The 13465-nt window shown below is 36.9% G+C and overlaps 1 protein-coding gene across 3 annotated transcripts in view; it reads left to right on the forward strand.

The window, feature by feature from the left end:
• The window catches only part of cdh8 (cadherin 8), a 104339-nt gene that overhangs the window by 63841 nt on the left and 27033 nt on the right, over positions 1-13465 (forward strand). For all 3 annotated transcript variants that reach the window (XM_020617141.1, XM_020617140.1, XM_020617142.1), the window contains exon 4: positions 7368-7487. In XM_020617141.1, coding sequence (XP_020472797.1) covers positions 7368-7487 — 120 coding nt within the window. The remainder of the gene's footprint in view (positions 1-7367; positions 7488-13465) is intronic.

The raw sequence follows: 13465 nt of genomic DNA on the forward strand, positions 1-13465 counted from the left end.
ATAATCTTAAATTAAAAAAAAAAGTGGATGCTTCTCTCTCATATTGTATCTGGCCATTTAGTGGCATCTAAAGTGGACACAAGTGTTCAGGTCTTCTGACACAATAGCATTTTATCATTTTCATCTGCTCATACTCACTGTTGACTAATAGCTGGAGACCTCCAACATAGCCACCAGACAATGTGGTTTGTTGCATGAAAACACTTTTCTTTATTCTTTTATTCAAAGAAAACTTCTAATATCTATTGTGCATACTTCACTGTAGCAATAATCCATCTAGAATTCTGTAATGTTACACACACTGCTGCCCCTGCGCCACACTCTCTATATATCCCTGTGTTTCTCCCTCTCTCTTTTGACCCCTACAGTGTAAAGCCAGTCAGACATAAACAGTATTGTTTTACCCGGGTAGGGCTCACAGCAGGGCACTGTTAGCCCCACGCCTCATGCAGCCCACAGCTCTCCACATGCCTCAGTGATATCTCTTCTCTATGGCTCAGTGCCTGCATACATATGAATGCTCCCTGTCTTCTATCCTTCACACTTCTAAGCTGGTCCAAGCTGAGCAGAGCTGAGATGTTACACAGCTGCCATGCTTGTTGGATGCAGGGATGTGGAGGAGAATATACCTTTCCAGCAAAAGTAAATTAACTGTAATGATACATTCTTTTGAGTGATTATAGGTATGATTGCACTTGAGCTGCGAGTGGTTCCCTGTGGTGTGGTTTGCTCAGTCATACTAAGCATGCTGTGGGTGAATTCTGGGCAGTGGGGAAAAAGCAGCACATTCCTATAAAGAAACAGAAAATGAAAATAGAACCTTTGCACAAATACGTATCATTAAGAATAATATTTTTGTGTGCAGTGTTTTGCACTTTGCAGAATATCGTATAAAGTGAGTCTTATTGTTTCAGAACAGCCCATCATATAACTTCATCACAGTTTCAAACAATAGTATTAATTTGACCAGGGCTCCTCATTGTTGTATCACCATGGCATATTATTATTAATGCCAGCAGATGCCGGGATAAATAAAACTCTTAGATTTCAGCATTGTCCTGTACATTAACTGAAATGTTGGTGTTTTCATGGTGGACATACTCCTGACAAGTAGCGTGTTACGGGATAATGTGTTACAGAAATAAGCTGCAATGTCCTTCCACAGCCATTGTGTGTCACATCAGGCTGCATCCACCAATTTATCCCCTCTCTGGTTCAAGGAAGATTCCTATTGATTTCCTATCACTAAGCCAGTGTAGAGAATAAATAGGAAGCGTGCGCCCTATTATTTCTGTCGGTTGATAAAACAGAAGGCCAGACCCCCGTTCCGTCTTTATTCCAGGCCCCTTTCAGAAACTGCAGGCCCTTCAACCAGAAAACAACAGCTGTAAATTTGATATAAATGCCTCATACAAGGTAATGGCACCTTTGAAAATGATGCGTGTTTAAATTAATACTGCAGTATTAAATTTTGTGAACCTAAAAATAATACACTTAACATGGAAAAACAACCACAAACACAGGCTGTATTTTCATACATGTTTAATGCATGTCACCTTCTGGGCTATTGCCCGCACTAACAGAGGGAGATTTGCTTTCCCAGGAGAAGGTTATATGCAATCTTTCAATATCTGGACGTCTGCTAGACAACAGGAGAAACATGAGACAAATCTGTTTACACAGAAAGTAGCATTTTTGCACCTAATTTAACATATTGAACAGGCTTCTAAGGATGGTGCATGTGGTGCACACAGGCAAGCATTCTGGGTGAACATTTTCCACTGTAGGCTTATTGCATACCTAACTCCTCTCTGCACCGCTTTTGTTTTTAGAAACCTTTCAGTTTATTGGTGTTGTGCTGCTATGCTGCTATTACTGTAATCACCACATTTCTACAGGCTTCAAATAAAAGCCAGAGATAATATTATTCCTACAAGTCAGTTTCTGTGCCCATTGCATGGCCTACAAAGGAATCCATTTCTGCAGTGCCCCTGAAATTTCTGCACATTATCAAGGGGAAGGCTGAGCTAATCTGCACTGATTTGAAACATGACTAAAACACTGGCTTTCCTAATCCGCCTTTTTTGTTTCCTTTTTTTTTTTATCAGGCATGGTGAGGAGCATTTTACCGCTGCGGGAGGGAAATAAAGAGGGTGCTATTTCATGCTTCACCACTTCCACTATTTTTATGAAGAGTTTTTTTCCACTCTGCTCTACTTGCCCCTCTTCAGCCCACAGTGTAACTGTATTTATAACGTCTATTTGCAATAGTCAGACACCTTTTAAAAGTTGAAGGTACTTTTCATAATTAGGGATGTGTGGATGTCGGCTTTTTCCTTCTGTGGTAGTAGTAATTTAACTTTAAGGCAGATAAGACCCTGTACCTCTGAAGAAGAAGAATTTCCTTAGCTGTCTCTCATTTTAGTCATTTGACAATTGGCAAACACCTATTGCACACCGGATAACATTTGCTTCCTGGCATCACTGCATGAACATAAAGATCTGGATTATTTCTCACATCTGTGGGATATAATTGTTTCCTTACATTCTGTTAACCAATTTATTTGATAATTTAGTTACTTATCTAACACATTGTGTTATACTATGTGATGAATAGAATTTAAGTCTTTGTAAATGTGATTTTCGACAAAATGCAGCTTATGGGGTGTACAGTTAATGCAATAATATGTTAATAGCTATTAAAGAGACAATTCTTCTGTAAACATCAAGTCCATGTCTCATTTGTGCTAGCAGGTAATTACAACCAACAGTAATGCGTTGTAGTAAGGTGACTGTAGTATGACATGAGCAAAGGAGACCATTCGGTGACATACTATGGAGAGCAGCAAAGTTCACATTAGGAAGAGGTGGGGGTGGATGGATGAGTCAGAAAACACATAACTTTCCCAGAGGAGACGGATGTTAGATTCCAGTGTGAAACTTTGTGGTTTTTAAACTTATTAATATTGTAAACATGATGATGACTTTTTACAGCCCCAAAATTATGTTTGTGTGTTTATAATTATTTCCATGACAGTGAAGGTCTTCTATGCTACAATATGTTAACAGGATGAAGAAGGCTGGGAAAGTCTGCACGTATGGTCCTATGGGACATATTTTAAGGCAGGGACATGTTGGAGGACTTATTGCTGTTATACCTTGATAATTGGCATATTATGCTCACAGTTTATCTCATGTAAAATGGAAGTAAGTGATCTAAGTGACAGTTCAGTAGATTTAAGTAGAGAAAGCAGCTGACTTCAAGTTTTCACTAGTGCTATCGCAGCAAGCAGAATCACCGAAAGAAACAGAGCTCATTGATCTGCTGTGAGCTAAACACTGCAAAAGGCATGGGGTATAACAAGCAATATGAAATTTACAAGGTAAGCTTTGGCAACACAGCAGCACAGGTCATCATAAGACTATGAATTACTAGAACAACTCTGTCTCAGAGGATCACTTGAGGCTCTCTTGCTGAGAAATAATTGGGTTGCAACAGTGAAACTGCTACTCCAGTCAGAGTGCAGATGTGGCTTTTGCTTTGTTTTGCTGTCACACAATCACAGACACGGTGGTGACTATTAATCAATGGTTGACATGTAGCTGATGGCATACAGAGGGAGATAAGTTCAAAAACTCTACCATGTGGATCTGAAACAATTTTTTGTGTAGGTGCTCCCTGTTCTGCTGGGGTACTGTGTGAAATGTTTTTGTTGTTGTTATTATGTGGGATAAAACATCTATTCCCAGAGTTTGTTTGGAACTCTTTGCAGGTTAGATGTACCTTAAATCATCACTCTGCAGCACATTGGCCAGCAGGTCAGTTGGGAGTTGTTTCAGTGCTTGTAGAGGCAGCAAAAGCCAATACACCAAGAGAATACAGATGTTTGATGTGTGGGTTACACACTGTAAATATTCCACTGACAGTGTTTCCATCACACCTGACACTATGCACGCAGGCATTCATTCATTCATTTGGTTTTAATTCATGACTGGAACCTCTGAATCAGTGTCAGAGCCAAAACTCACACTTGGTTTTTTTTGTCTGCAGTGGACAGACTTACAGTACATGCCTGTGGCAGGACCAGTGTTGTCTGCGGCAAGGGATATCTCCCTTTGTTGTCTGAACACCTCCAAACATCTTTTACTGAAATAATTACTGCAACATCTGCAATTTCCTGCCAGTGTGTTGCTCACTGTCAGCTTCTTGTCTCTCTTTTTTTTTTCTCCCTCACACACACACTTCCTCACACTGAGACTGATTAAGAGCGAGGTCACTGTGAATTAAAATTGATGAGTTTAATTGCATTTATATTGTCTTTATATTCAGTTTTTTGTGCATTTTTTTTCTGATGCCATATAATGGAGCCATAAAAGCTAAATTGAATTGTCACTAAATCTGTTTTCTGAGTTGCCTTGAGCATTTGGCAGAGCCGCTATATTGATAAAGGTCCTTGTGTTCATTTTCTGGAAATCTCATAGTGCTGGTTTAATAAAGAACCTCATTACTGCTACATTGAGTACTGTTGGTGTTAACGTAATGGCTAATTGCGCTAGCGTGTAAGAAGTAGTGATATCTGTGCCAACAGTCACATTAACATAGCCAAACTTTTAATTAGGCAAACACTTTACAGTAGGTAAAGTGTTGTCCTTATGTGGTAAGACTTGTAATTTGCTCTAAGATGCCTTCAATTATCTTTTGTCCTGTGTTTTCAGGTGACAGAACTCACCTTTTGTGTACATCACATATTCAGAGTCTGTGGTTCTTGGAGACCAATAAATGCCCAGAAACATGTGATTTGACCATTAGTATATATGGTGACTTCTCCTGCTGTGTTACACTAAGTACTGTATGTGATACATCCATCAATGTCATGTTGCTTTGCACACTAGCTTACATATCCAGCAGCTAGTTTAACAAGCAGTGAGATGACTAATCAACAGTGACGTGACTGGTTTGCTCACTTAGGCCTGACACCTATTATATTATATTTCATTTGAACTCCGGTCACGTTTTCCATGAGTAACTGACACTTTGACATCAGAAGTGCACAAATTTGAAGTGGAGATGAATTAAGGATATGGGGTGTCATATTACCAGAAAAGGTTGTTTTTATTCATCTTCTTCTTCTTTTTTTTCTGCCGGGTTAAATATGTTGCTTTTAGTTTTGACTCAAAAAGACTGGAATATTAAATTGGTTTCTTATTTCATTGTGATTGGAGACTGTACAAAGATTTGTTTAGTTTAACTTTTTTAATCTTTAAAACAAACAAAAAATAAAACATCAAAATCCATATTTAGACCATGTACATATTCACATGCAAAATATATTTGCCAACTATAGCTACACAGTGTGTTCAGAACAACACAGAATTGACCAAAAAGGTGTAAGCCAAAGCCGATGCTGATTGTGCCTACCCTTATTACATGTAAGCATCATACTATATTACAATATATCCAAACTACATATTTCTCATTAATACAAAATGTATCAGCACATAAGTACACATAAGTACAACTGATAAGTGCATGTTTATGTCTCAATACACAATAACTTATATCTAAATGTAAACCAGACCAACTGATAAGTGCACGTTTATGTCTCAGTACACAATAACTTATATCTAAATGTAAAACAATACAATTACTACAGTGGTTTATCAATTAACATTTTATACCTTGCTTTTTTGAAGAGTAAAACATTTTTTTAATTAATCTTCCAACTTATTTCATAAATTTACCCCCATTATTGATCCACATCTACTTTTAACATTTGTCCTTGCTCTTGGCTTTTTAAACATAAATATTCCTTTCAGGTGATACTGAAAACCTTTCTTTTCAAACATATGCAAAATGTTAGATGGTAACATATTCTGATGTACTTTATACATTAATTGTACACGCCTATATCCTTTCAAGTCATAAAATATTAATGTCTGAAATTTCATAAATAAAGGATTAGATGGCACTTTATATAATGATTTAATTAGTCTTTTTTGCAATATGAAGATTGCATGAGTATAGGTTTTATATGTGTTTTCCCATATTTCTAGACAATATATGGACCAATAACTGAGCAATACAGAATATATTGAGCATTCTGACTTAACAAATACTAAATAAATATACAGAATAAATAATTTTAGCCCAAGAACTGATCCTTGAGGAACCCTACAGTTTACTCAGATTCAAAGTTATTTATATTGCCACCTTTTATTTCCATAAAGTGACATAGCCATGAATGTGATACTGCTCTAATGCCATAACTGTGCAATTTCTGTAATATCAGTTTGTGGTCTATGGTGTCAAATGCATTTTTAAAATCTGTACAAATGCCTACAGTTTAATTTTTAAACATATTTCTGTAGCTATTTTTTCTACAAGTTTCTTCAAACCCTGTGGTGTAATTCCCTCTAAATCCAATAATAAGAATGTTATACTTTTGAATAAAATTATCACATTTTTATAACAAATAATTTTTCCAATATCTTTGAAAATTGTGGAAGCAAAGAGACTGGTCTTTAATTGGAAAATATAAGCCTGTGTTATTTAACAAATTTACTTTAGCAATTTTCATTTGATTAAGAAATGTCCCTGTTCTTAAAAAGACATAACAGTTTAATAATAGTTTCAATAATTTCTTTGACCTTTATTTTTTAAACTATACCTCATATTCATTGACGCCACTAAGAAACATAATATGCATTATCATCACTCATCAGTTCCCTATTTCCCTCTTTATTCCTTGGTGCAATAATATCTTTTGCTAAATTTGGACCCACATTTACAGAGGAAAAAATTGTAAGCTATTGCTTTTATGTTGTTTATCATTTCATTACTATTCTTGAAAAAAGTTTTGTTTGGGTCTCAAAAAAAAAAAAATTATATTTTATTTCAGCCTTTTGATTTCACCTAGCTTCCACCAGTTTCCAGTCGCAATAACAAACCATTTGTTACCTCTTGTTTCAAAAACAGAGTGGCTGTAATGTTTGTGATGCACAATTCCATACCTGCCACAATTTCTAATTTGAAATGTGATGGCTTTTGTGAAAGTTATTGCTCCATGTACATAGTTAAAATTAATAGTGCTGTATGCATTTAAGAATCTTTGTGCATGTTACATTTTTAAGTTTTTACTTAATTAAAAATATACACTCTCACAAACACTCAGATTTTATATACGCTTCTGAACAAATTGGCGGTGCTTTGCAGATATCAAGCGGATCTGATACAGAGCAAATCAACCCCTCATAGAGCCAAATAGTCTCAATCTAATTAACTCATCACTTCCAAATTTCAGTCCATGGCAATACAGGGTATCGTTGTCAATTGAGTTACAGTTCACAGCTCTGTCTCTGCCCCACAGGTACCCCAGTTACCCGGGTAACAGCTACAGATGCCGATGATCCAGTGTATGGGAACAGTGCTAAACTGGTCTACAGCATACTGGAGGGACAACCATATTTCTCCATAGACCCCAACTCAGGTAAGTACAGCTCTCTAATTTTAAGCTTTTTTATTCAGTGGGCACAAACTTGTGAGTGTTGTGTTGCTCCAACTTAATATGAATTAAAAGACAAAGCAGCCCACACTGGAAGTCATTTCTGAGCATGTTTGACAATTTGGTTTCAAGATTCACCTGTGTGAGATAGATATTTCAAGTTACTTACTGCAGCTCTGTACTGCACTAAAAATAGCCTGCTTAATGCTCCACATGCAATAATAGAGAAGTGCAGTGTAATCTGTGACTTAAAAAGAGAGAGAGAGAGACAAAAGGAAGACACCTCTGTGGGCCAGGCTTACCATGAGAGCTCTTTGTGATGTTATTCATTGTTTGCCTGACAAAGCCTGACAAAGATCTCTATGAGACCCAACGTTGCTTCATTAAATTTAATGGGTGCTATTAATACAGTGTGCAAATTCTTTGTCTGTTTCTAACCAATGGAGAGCATAATGTATTACAAAATGTAATGAATGCCCATAGTGGGACAAAAAGAAAAAAAAAATTGGCTTCACAATGAGACAGCTAAGGGTTATTTCTTCTTGACAGGGCCAGAACCTTTTAGCATTTGAACATAATCCTTTTTCCTTACTTGCTTCAAGTTAGATAAATGAGTTTACCAAATCACCTCAAGTCAAGTAGTGGGTTATCACTATCAGATCGAGTCTCTAGGTAAGTACGTTCACATGACAGTTAGGAATACATTTACCTCAGAAGGGTCTAACTTGTACATGCAGACAGGTGACAAATGAAAAGAAAAACCAACATAGAGTATCTCAGTAAGGTGGTAAGCAACCACATGCCACCAGAACAGCTTCAGCGCGCCTTGGCATTGACTCTTCAAGTCTCTGAACTCTACTGGAGGAATGAACACCATTCTTAAAATATAAATGCCCTCATGTGGTGTTTTGATGGTGGTGGTTTAACATGTCCCTTCAAAATCTCTCAAGTGTTGAGTTAGGTTGAGATCTGGTGACTGTGACGGCCACAGTATATGATTCACACGTTTCATGCTCATCAAACCACTCAATGACTCCTCATGTCATTTGGATGGGGGCACTTCAGAGACCACTCATTTATTCAGTTTGTTCCTTTAATTTGTCACCTGTCAGTAGATGCACATTTATAAGGTTCTACCTCAATTGTAAGGTCTATTTTGATCTTGCCAGACTGAACTGTGTTTCAGACCTCTAATAAACAACAGAATGTTTAGAGTGTAGCTATACAACGTGCAATATGCAGTGGAAAATTAACATACAATTTATGCACTACTAAGATGAAATATTTTGACAGTGATTCAACTAATAGCTAAAACTACATTTACTACTACAACAAATTAACTAATTATAAAAACAAATTTTTACGATTTTTAATTATCACCTGAAGGCATTTTACAGGAGTTACAGTACAACACACAACAAATCGTATCACCCATTTTATATGATGTAAAACAATGTAATATCTCCAATGACTGTGAATTAATGAGATTTTGACTGAGTGTTCAAAATTCTCCTTCTCTTCTTCTTTTTCTTTTTTAACCAGAATAATCCATTTAAGAACACTTTGCTCTTTGGACATTAAGAATGGAAAAATGGAAATAAAGCCAAAAAGAATTCAAATAAATGCAATTACTGGATAATAGAAGGGAGATATTTGAATATTTTAATCTTTGAGGAAATCAGTCTTGCTTTTTGGCTGAGATGTCTGGGCCACTTAGTAAACTGTGACATCTAAACATGAGCTGAAACAACAAGACATTCACATCCTAATTAGATGAATATACATGAACACTCTGCAGTGTATGAACAGAACCTGTGTAGCTGGCTTTGAGGCTGCTTACACCATCTTTAAAAAAATGTACCCAACATATTCATTATAACTCATTAATATTTAATTAATTTGAACAGATTAATTTTCCTTTAGTTTATGATGTATTTGTTTCTAATTGCTTGAGTTTTGGTGAAAATGAAAGACTGAGGTCACAGCTGTGAGTGAGATGGTAGCTTTTTTAATGTGCATGTGGACTGCCTGCAAGTGCTACAGTTTAGATGGAAATCCTGACAGCAATGGAGTGAGATTACCTCAGGTGGGCCAGCAGGTAGAGCTGCAACAGTTTACCCACGTGCTGGTCCACCCGAGGTAATCTCCCTCTGTTAATGTGCATCAGGTTTTCTGGAAGGACCAAAAAAAAAAAAAACAAACATATCAGAAGACCAAATATTAACTCTGTTAATGAGTGTTGCTCACCACTAGTATGTTGATGGAATTATGTAACCCCAGCCCTTTTTAGCTAGCCTGCAAGGAATAGCATTACCAAATGCACATTAAGAGGGAACTGGCAATGTTGGTTATAGTTATGAAAGTTGTATAACAACAACAGGACTGCAGGTAACTCAGCCCATCTGTTTTTTTAAATGCTTGTACATTATCGCTGCATGAAGCTGCTGTTAACTCAGGCTCCTGGGCTCACTCACTCCTCTACAGCTGCACACTCACTTACCTTTCAAAACATAAACAGTACACTGGGGCAAGAATGTATATTACTGGGAGGCAATATAACCAAACTGAGAACTAATAATGCAGCCACATGGTAAGAAAAAAAAGGACCCACAGCTACAGTAATATGCTGAGTGAAACAAGTGAAGCAGAAAAAAGAGCCAAACTCTGTGTTAGTGGCATCTAATACATTTAATAAGGTCACATTTTATCTCAAACAGACATTCGTCGGGTTTCTTCATAATGACATCACAAATGGAAAGCATTATATCCACACAATATTACTGGCAAATGATTATAATCTGCATTATAAAATTGCCTTCGCCCTTTTACTGTGCCAGGCAGGATGGTACTGGATAACGCTGATACACAAGTAGCCTTTCACAACAGGAAGTGTAGGGTACACATGTAGGTGGCCGAGGACAAAAGTATACCTCTATCAATGAAACACATCAAGTCAAATCCAGTAGTGTCTGTATTGTGTTTGTCATGGTTTAACCAGGTCATCTGATTGACAGTGATATGCGCAACAATGGGCTGCATGAAATTCATTATTAAAACTACAAAATTATAAGATTCATATGAGTCGAGCTTTGCATCAGTGAGTTGCGTGTTTCCATCAGCTGACTGCCTGCCTGCCCTAAATGCTAAATGGGCTGGTACTCATACGCTGCTGTGTAACATCACTGGGTTATGAATTCAAAATAATAAAGATAATTACTTCCTCCTTTCACAAGGCAAACTCTTTGGCGGCATCATCATGCATAAAGTTATCTCAACACAGATTCCAGATTGGATCTTTAATTGCTTTTTCAGCTGACTTTTTAACATGTGTCTGTAAGCAATATGATTAAATAATGGTGAAATTACATTAATAAGAAATGAGATGGAAATTGACTGCTCACAATTTGGAAAACAGCACACAATAAACAAGCTGCAAGACAGGCAGACTCAAAATATATGTACATAATTAGGATGAACACTGAGTTCAGCACATAAAAATTGGGCTCAACCTTTTTGCTATAGGCGTCACCATCATGAAGCATCTGCAGTCAGAACATGGCTATAAAAAACGCACTGAACGGACAATTTAAGGATTAGTATTCATGCTTTGTTTGATTGTGGAGCACATGCAGATGGCCCATTCAAGTGAACCAGATGTTTCAATGAACGTTAATGAAAAATAAAAGGTAAGGGGAAAACAACCATTAGAATATGTTTGAAACTTACAACGCCACATTGGAAATCAAAAGCATTCAATAAATAAATAAACATCATGCCCCAATTCATCACTTGGTTAATAGTCATGAAAAAAAGGTTTGAGGCAAATATCTATGGAAATGAGTGTTTGTCTATCCTCCCTTTTCAGTGATTAGGAATTAATTTGAATAATTAATGATGATCAACATAGACGGGCGTGTTGCTTCTAGCAGGATGACTGAAGTATGTTTGTGTGTGTGCATGGAGGAGGGAGTATGAGTGACTTGTTTGTAAGAATGAATGGGAGGTGTACCTTGCTGATGCCAGTTAGAACTCACAATAATTGCATAGACTCATGATAAAATTTTATTGCTTAAATTGTCAATTCTGTGGGTTGTGTGTGACATAATACAGCATGTTGCTTGTGTACAACAAACATACACCCATCTATATATGTTTGATTATTTCTATGAGCAGAGCAGACATCCAAATAATAAAATTCTACTAAAATCCTTCACTTGCTCTGTCCTTTGGGTTCAAGGTACATTTACCAGTGCAAATGAATTGATACACTGCACACTTGTGGTTTTGTCGTGAATAATAGCTTTGCAGTAACAGGCCTGATTCATCAAATGCTTTTAATATTTCATTTTTCATTACTTATTTAGTGCTTAAAAATATATCCTCTTCTATGACTAGTTGCATATTATTTGGAAGAGCACCTTAGGCTCTCTGGCATTACTGCATGTGAAACTGACCGAGCACTTACCCGAAGAACAAATTTTCTCTTTGGGGTGCTGAAGAAGTTCAAGCAGTCAAAAATATTCCGATTATTTTAGAATCTAGATATTAACAAATTTTTCCTAACTTTCTGATAACTGTTTGAAAAAACAGAACTAAGTCCACAGTAAAAGAGTTATTAGCTCTGTTTGGTTGGTGTCATGTTAGCTGTAATATATGGTTATTTAAAAGCGAATTGTGTTGAAAATATCAGCACTAGAATTTTCAATTCTGTTGTTGGGGTTTGTTCAAAGAAGTTCTAACAGGGAGTTAGACCTCTAGGGGTCTAACGGACCCAAATGTTTCCTACATGTCAACATGTAGGAAACACGCTTACTACATGGTTTGTTAATATGTTTTTGACAAGACAATATATATTTTTATGCTTAACTCATATAACAGTGTTTATGTATTCTGTGAAAGACAGTGCTTTTCTGGTCATTTCTGTTTTGTTTTGGTTTTTTTGTGTTTGTTTTTGCCTTCATCAAAAGCTCAGTTTGTATCAAACTGAAAAGGCTACTGTACCTCACCAATAGTTTATATATTTTGGGCGTGAATAAGTTCAGAAGTTAATTAATTTGTATAAATTAATAAATAACTAATTAGGTAATTTTGCTGCTTCCCATACTTGGGTCAGTATTACCTCAAAACATAAGTAAAGCCAAAGCCAACAAAACACACAGGTTAGAATCAAGGCATCACACAGTCTATAACACACAAGGTTGACAGATAATTCAGTATACAGTGGGTACGGAAAGTATTCAGACCCCCTTAAATTTTCCACTCTTTGTTATATTGCAGCCATATGCTAAAATTATTTAAGTTCATTTTTTTCCTCATTAATGTACACACAGCACCCCATATTGACAGAAAAACACAGAATTTTTGACATTTTTGCAGATTTATTAAAAAAGAAAAACTGAAATATCACATGGTCATAAGTATTCAGACCCTTTGCTGTGACACTCATATATTTAACTTAGGTGCTGTCCATTTCTTCTGATCATCCCTGAGATGGTTCTACACCTTCATTTGAGTCCAACTGTGTTTGATTATACTGATTGGATGTGATTAGGAAAACCACACACCTGTCTATATAAGACCCTACAGCTCACAGTGCATGTCAGAGCAAATGAGAATCATGAGGTCAAAGGAACTGCCTGAAGAGCTCAGACAGAATTGTGGCAAGGCACAGATCTGGCCAAGGTTACAAAAAAATTTCTGCTGCACTTAAGGTTCCTAAGAGCACAGGGCCCTCCATAATCCTTTAATGGAAGACGTTTGGGACGACCAGAACCCTTCCTAGAGCTGGCCGTCCGGCCAAACTGAACTATCGGGGGAGAAGAGCCTTGGTGAGAGAGGTACAGAAGAACCCAAAGATGACTGTAGCTGAGCTCCAGAGATGCAGTCAGGAGATGGGAGAAAGTTGTAGAAAGTCAACCATCACTGCAGCCCCCCACCAGTCGGGGCTTTATGGCAGAGTGGCC

This window comes from Monopterus albus, unplaced genomic scaffold (genome assembly GCF_001952655.1).
Source record: "Monopterus albus unplaced genomic scaffold, M_albus_1.0 scaffold186.1, whole genome shotgun sequence".
Taxonomy (NCBI): Eukaryota; Metazoa; Chordata; class Actinopteri; order Synbranchiformes; family Synbranchidae; genus Monopterus; species Monopterus albus.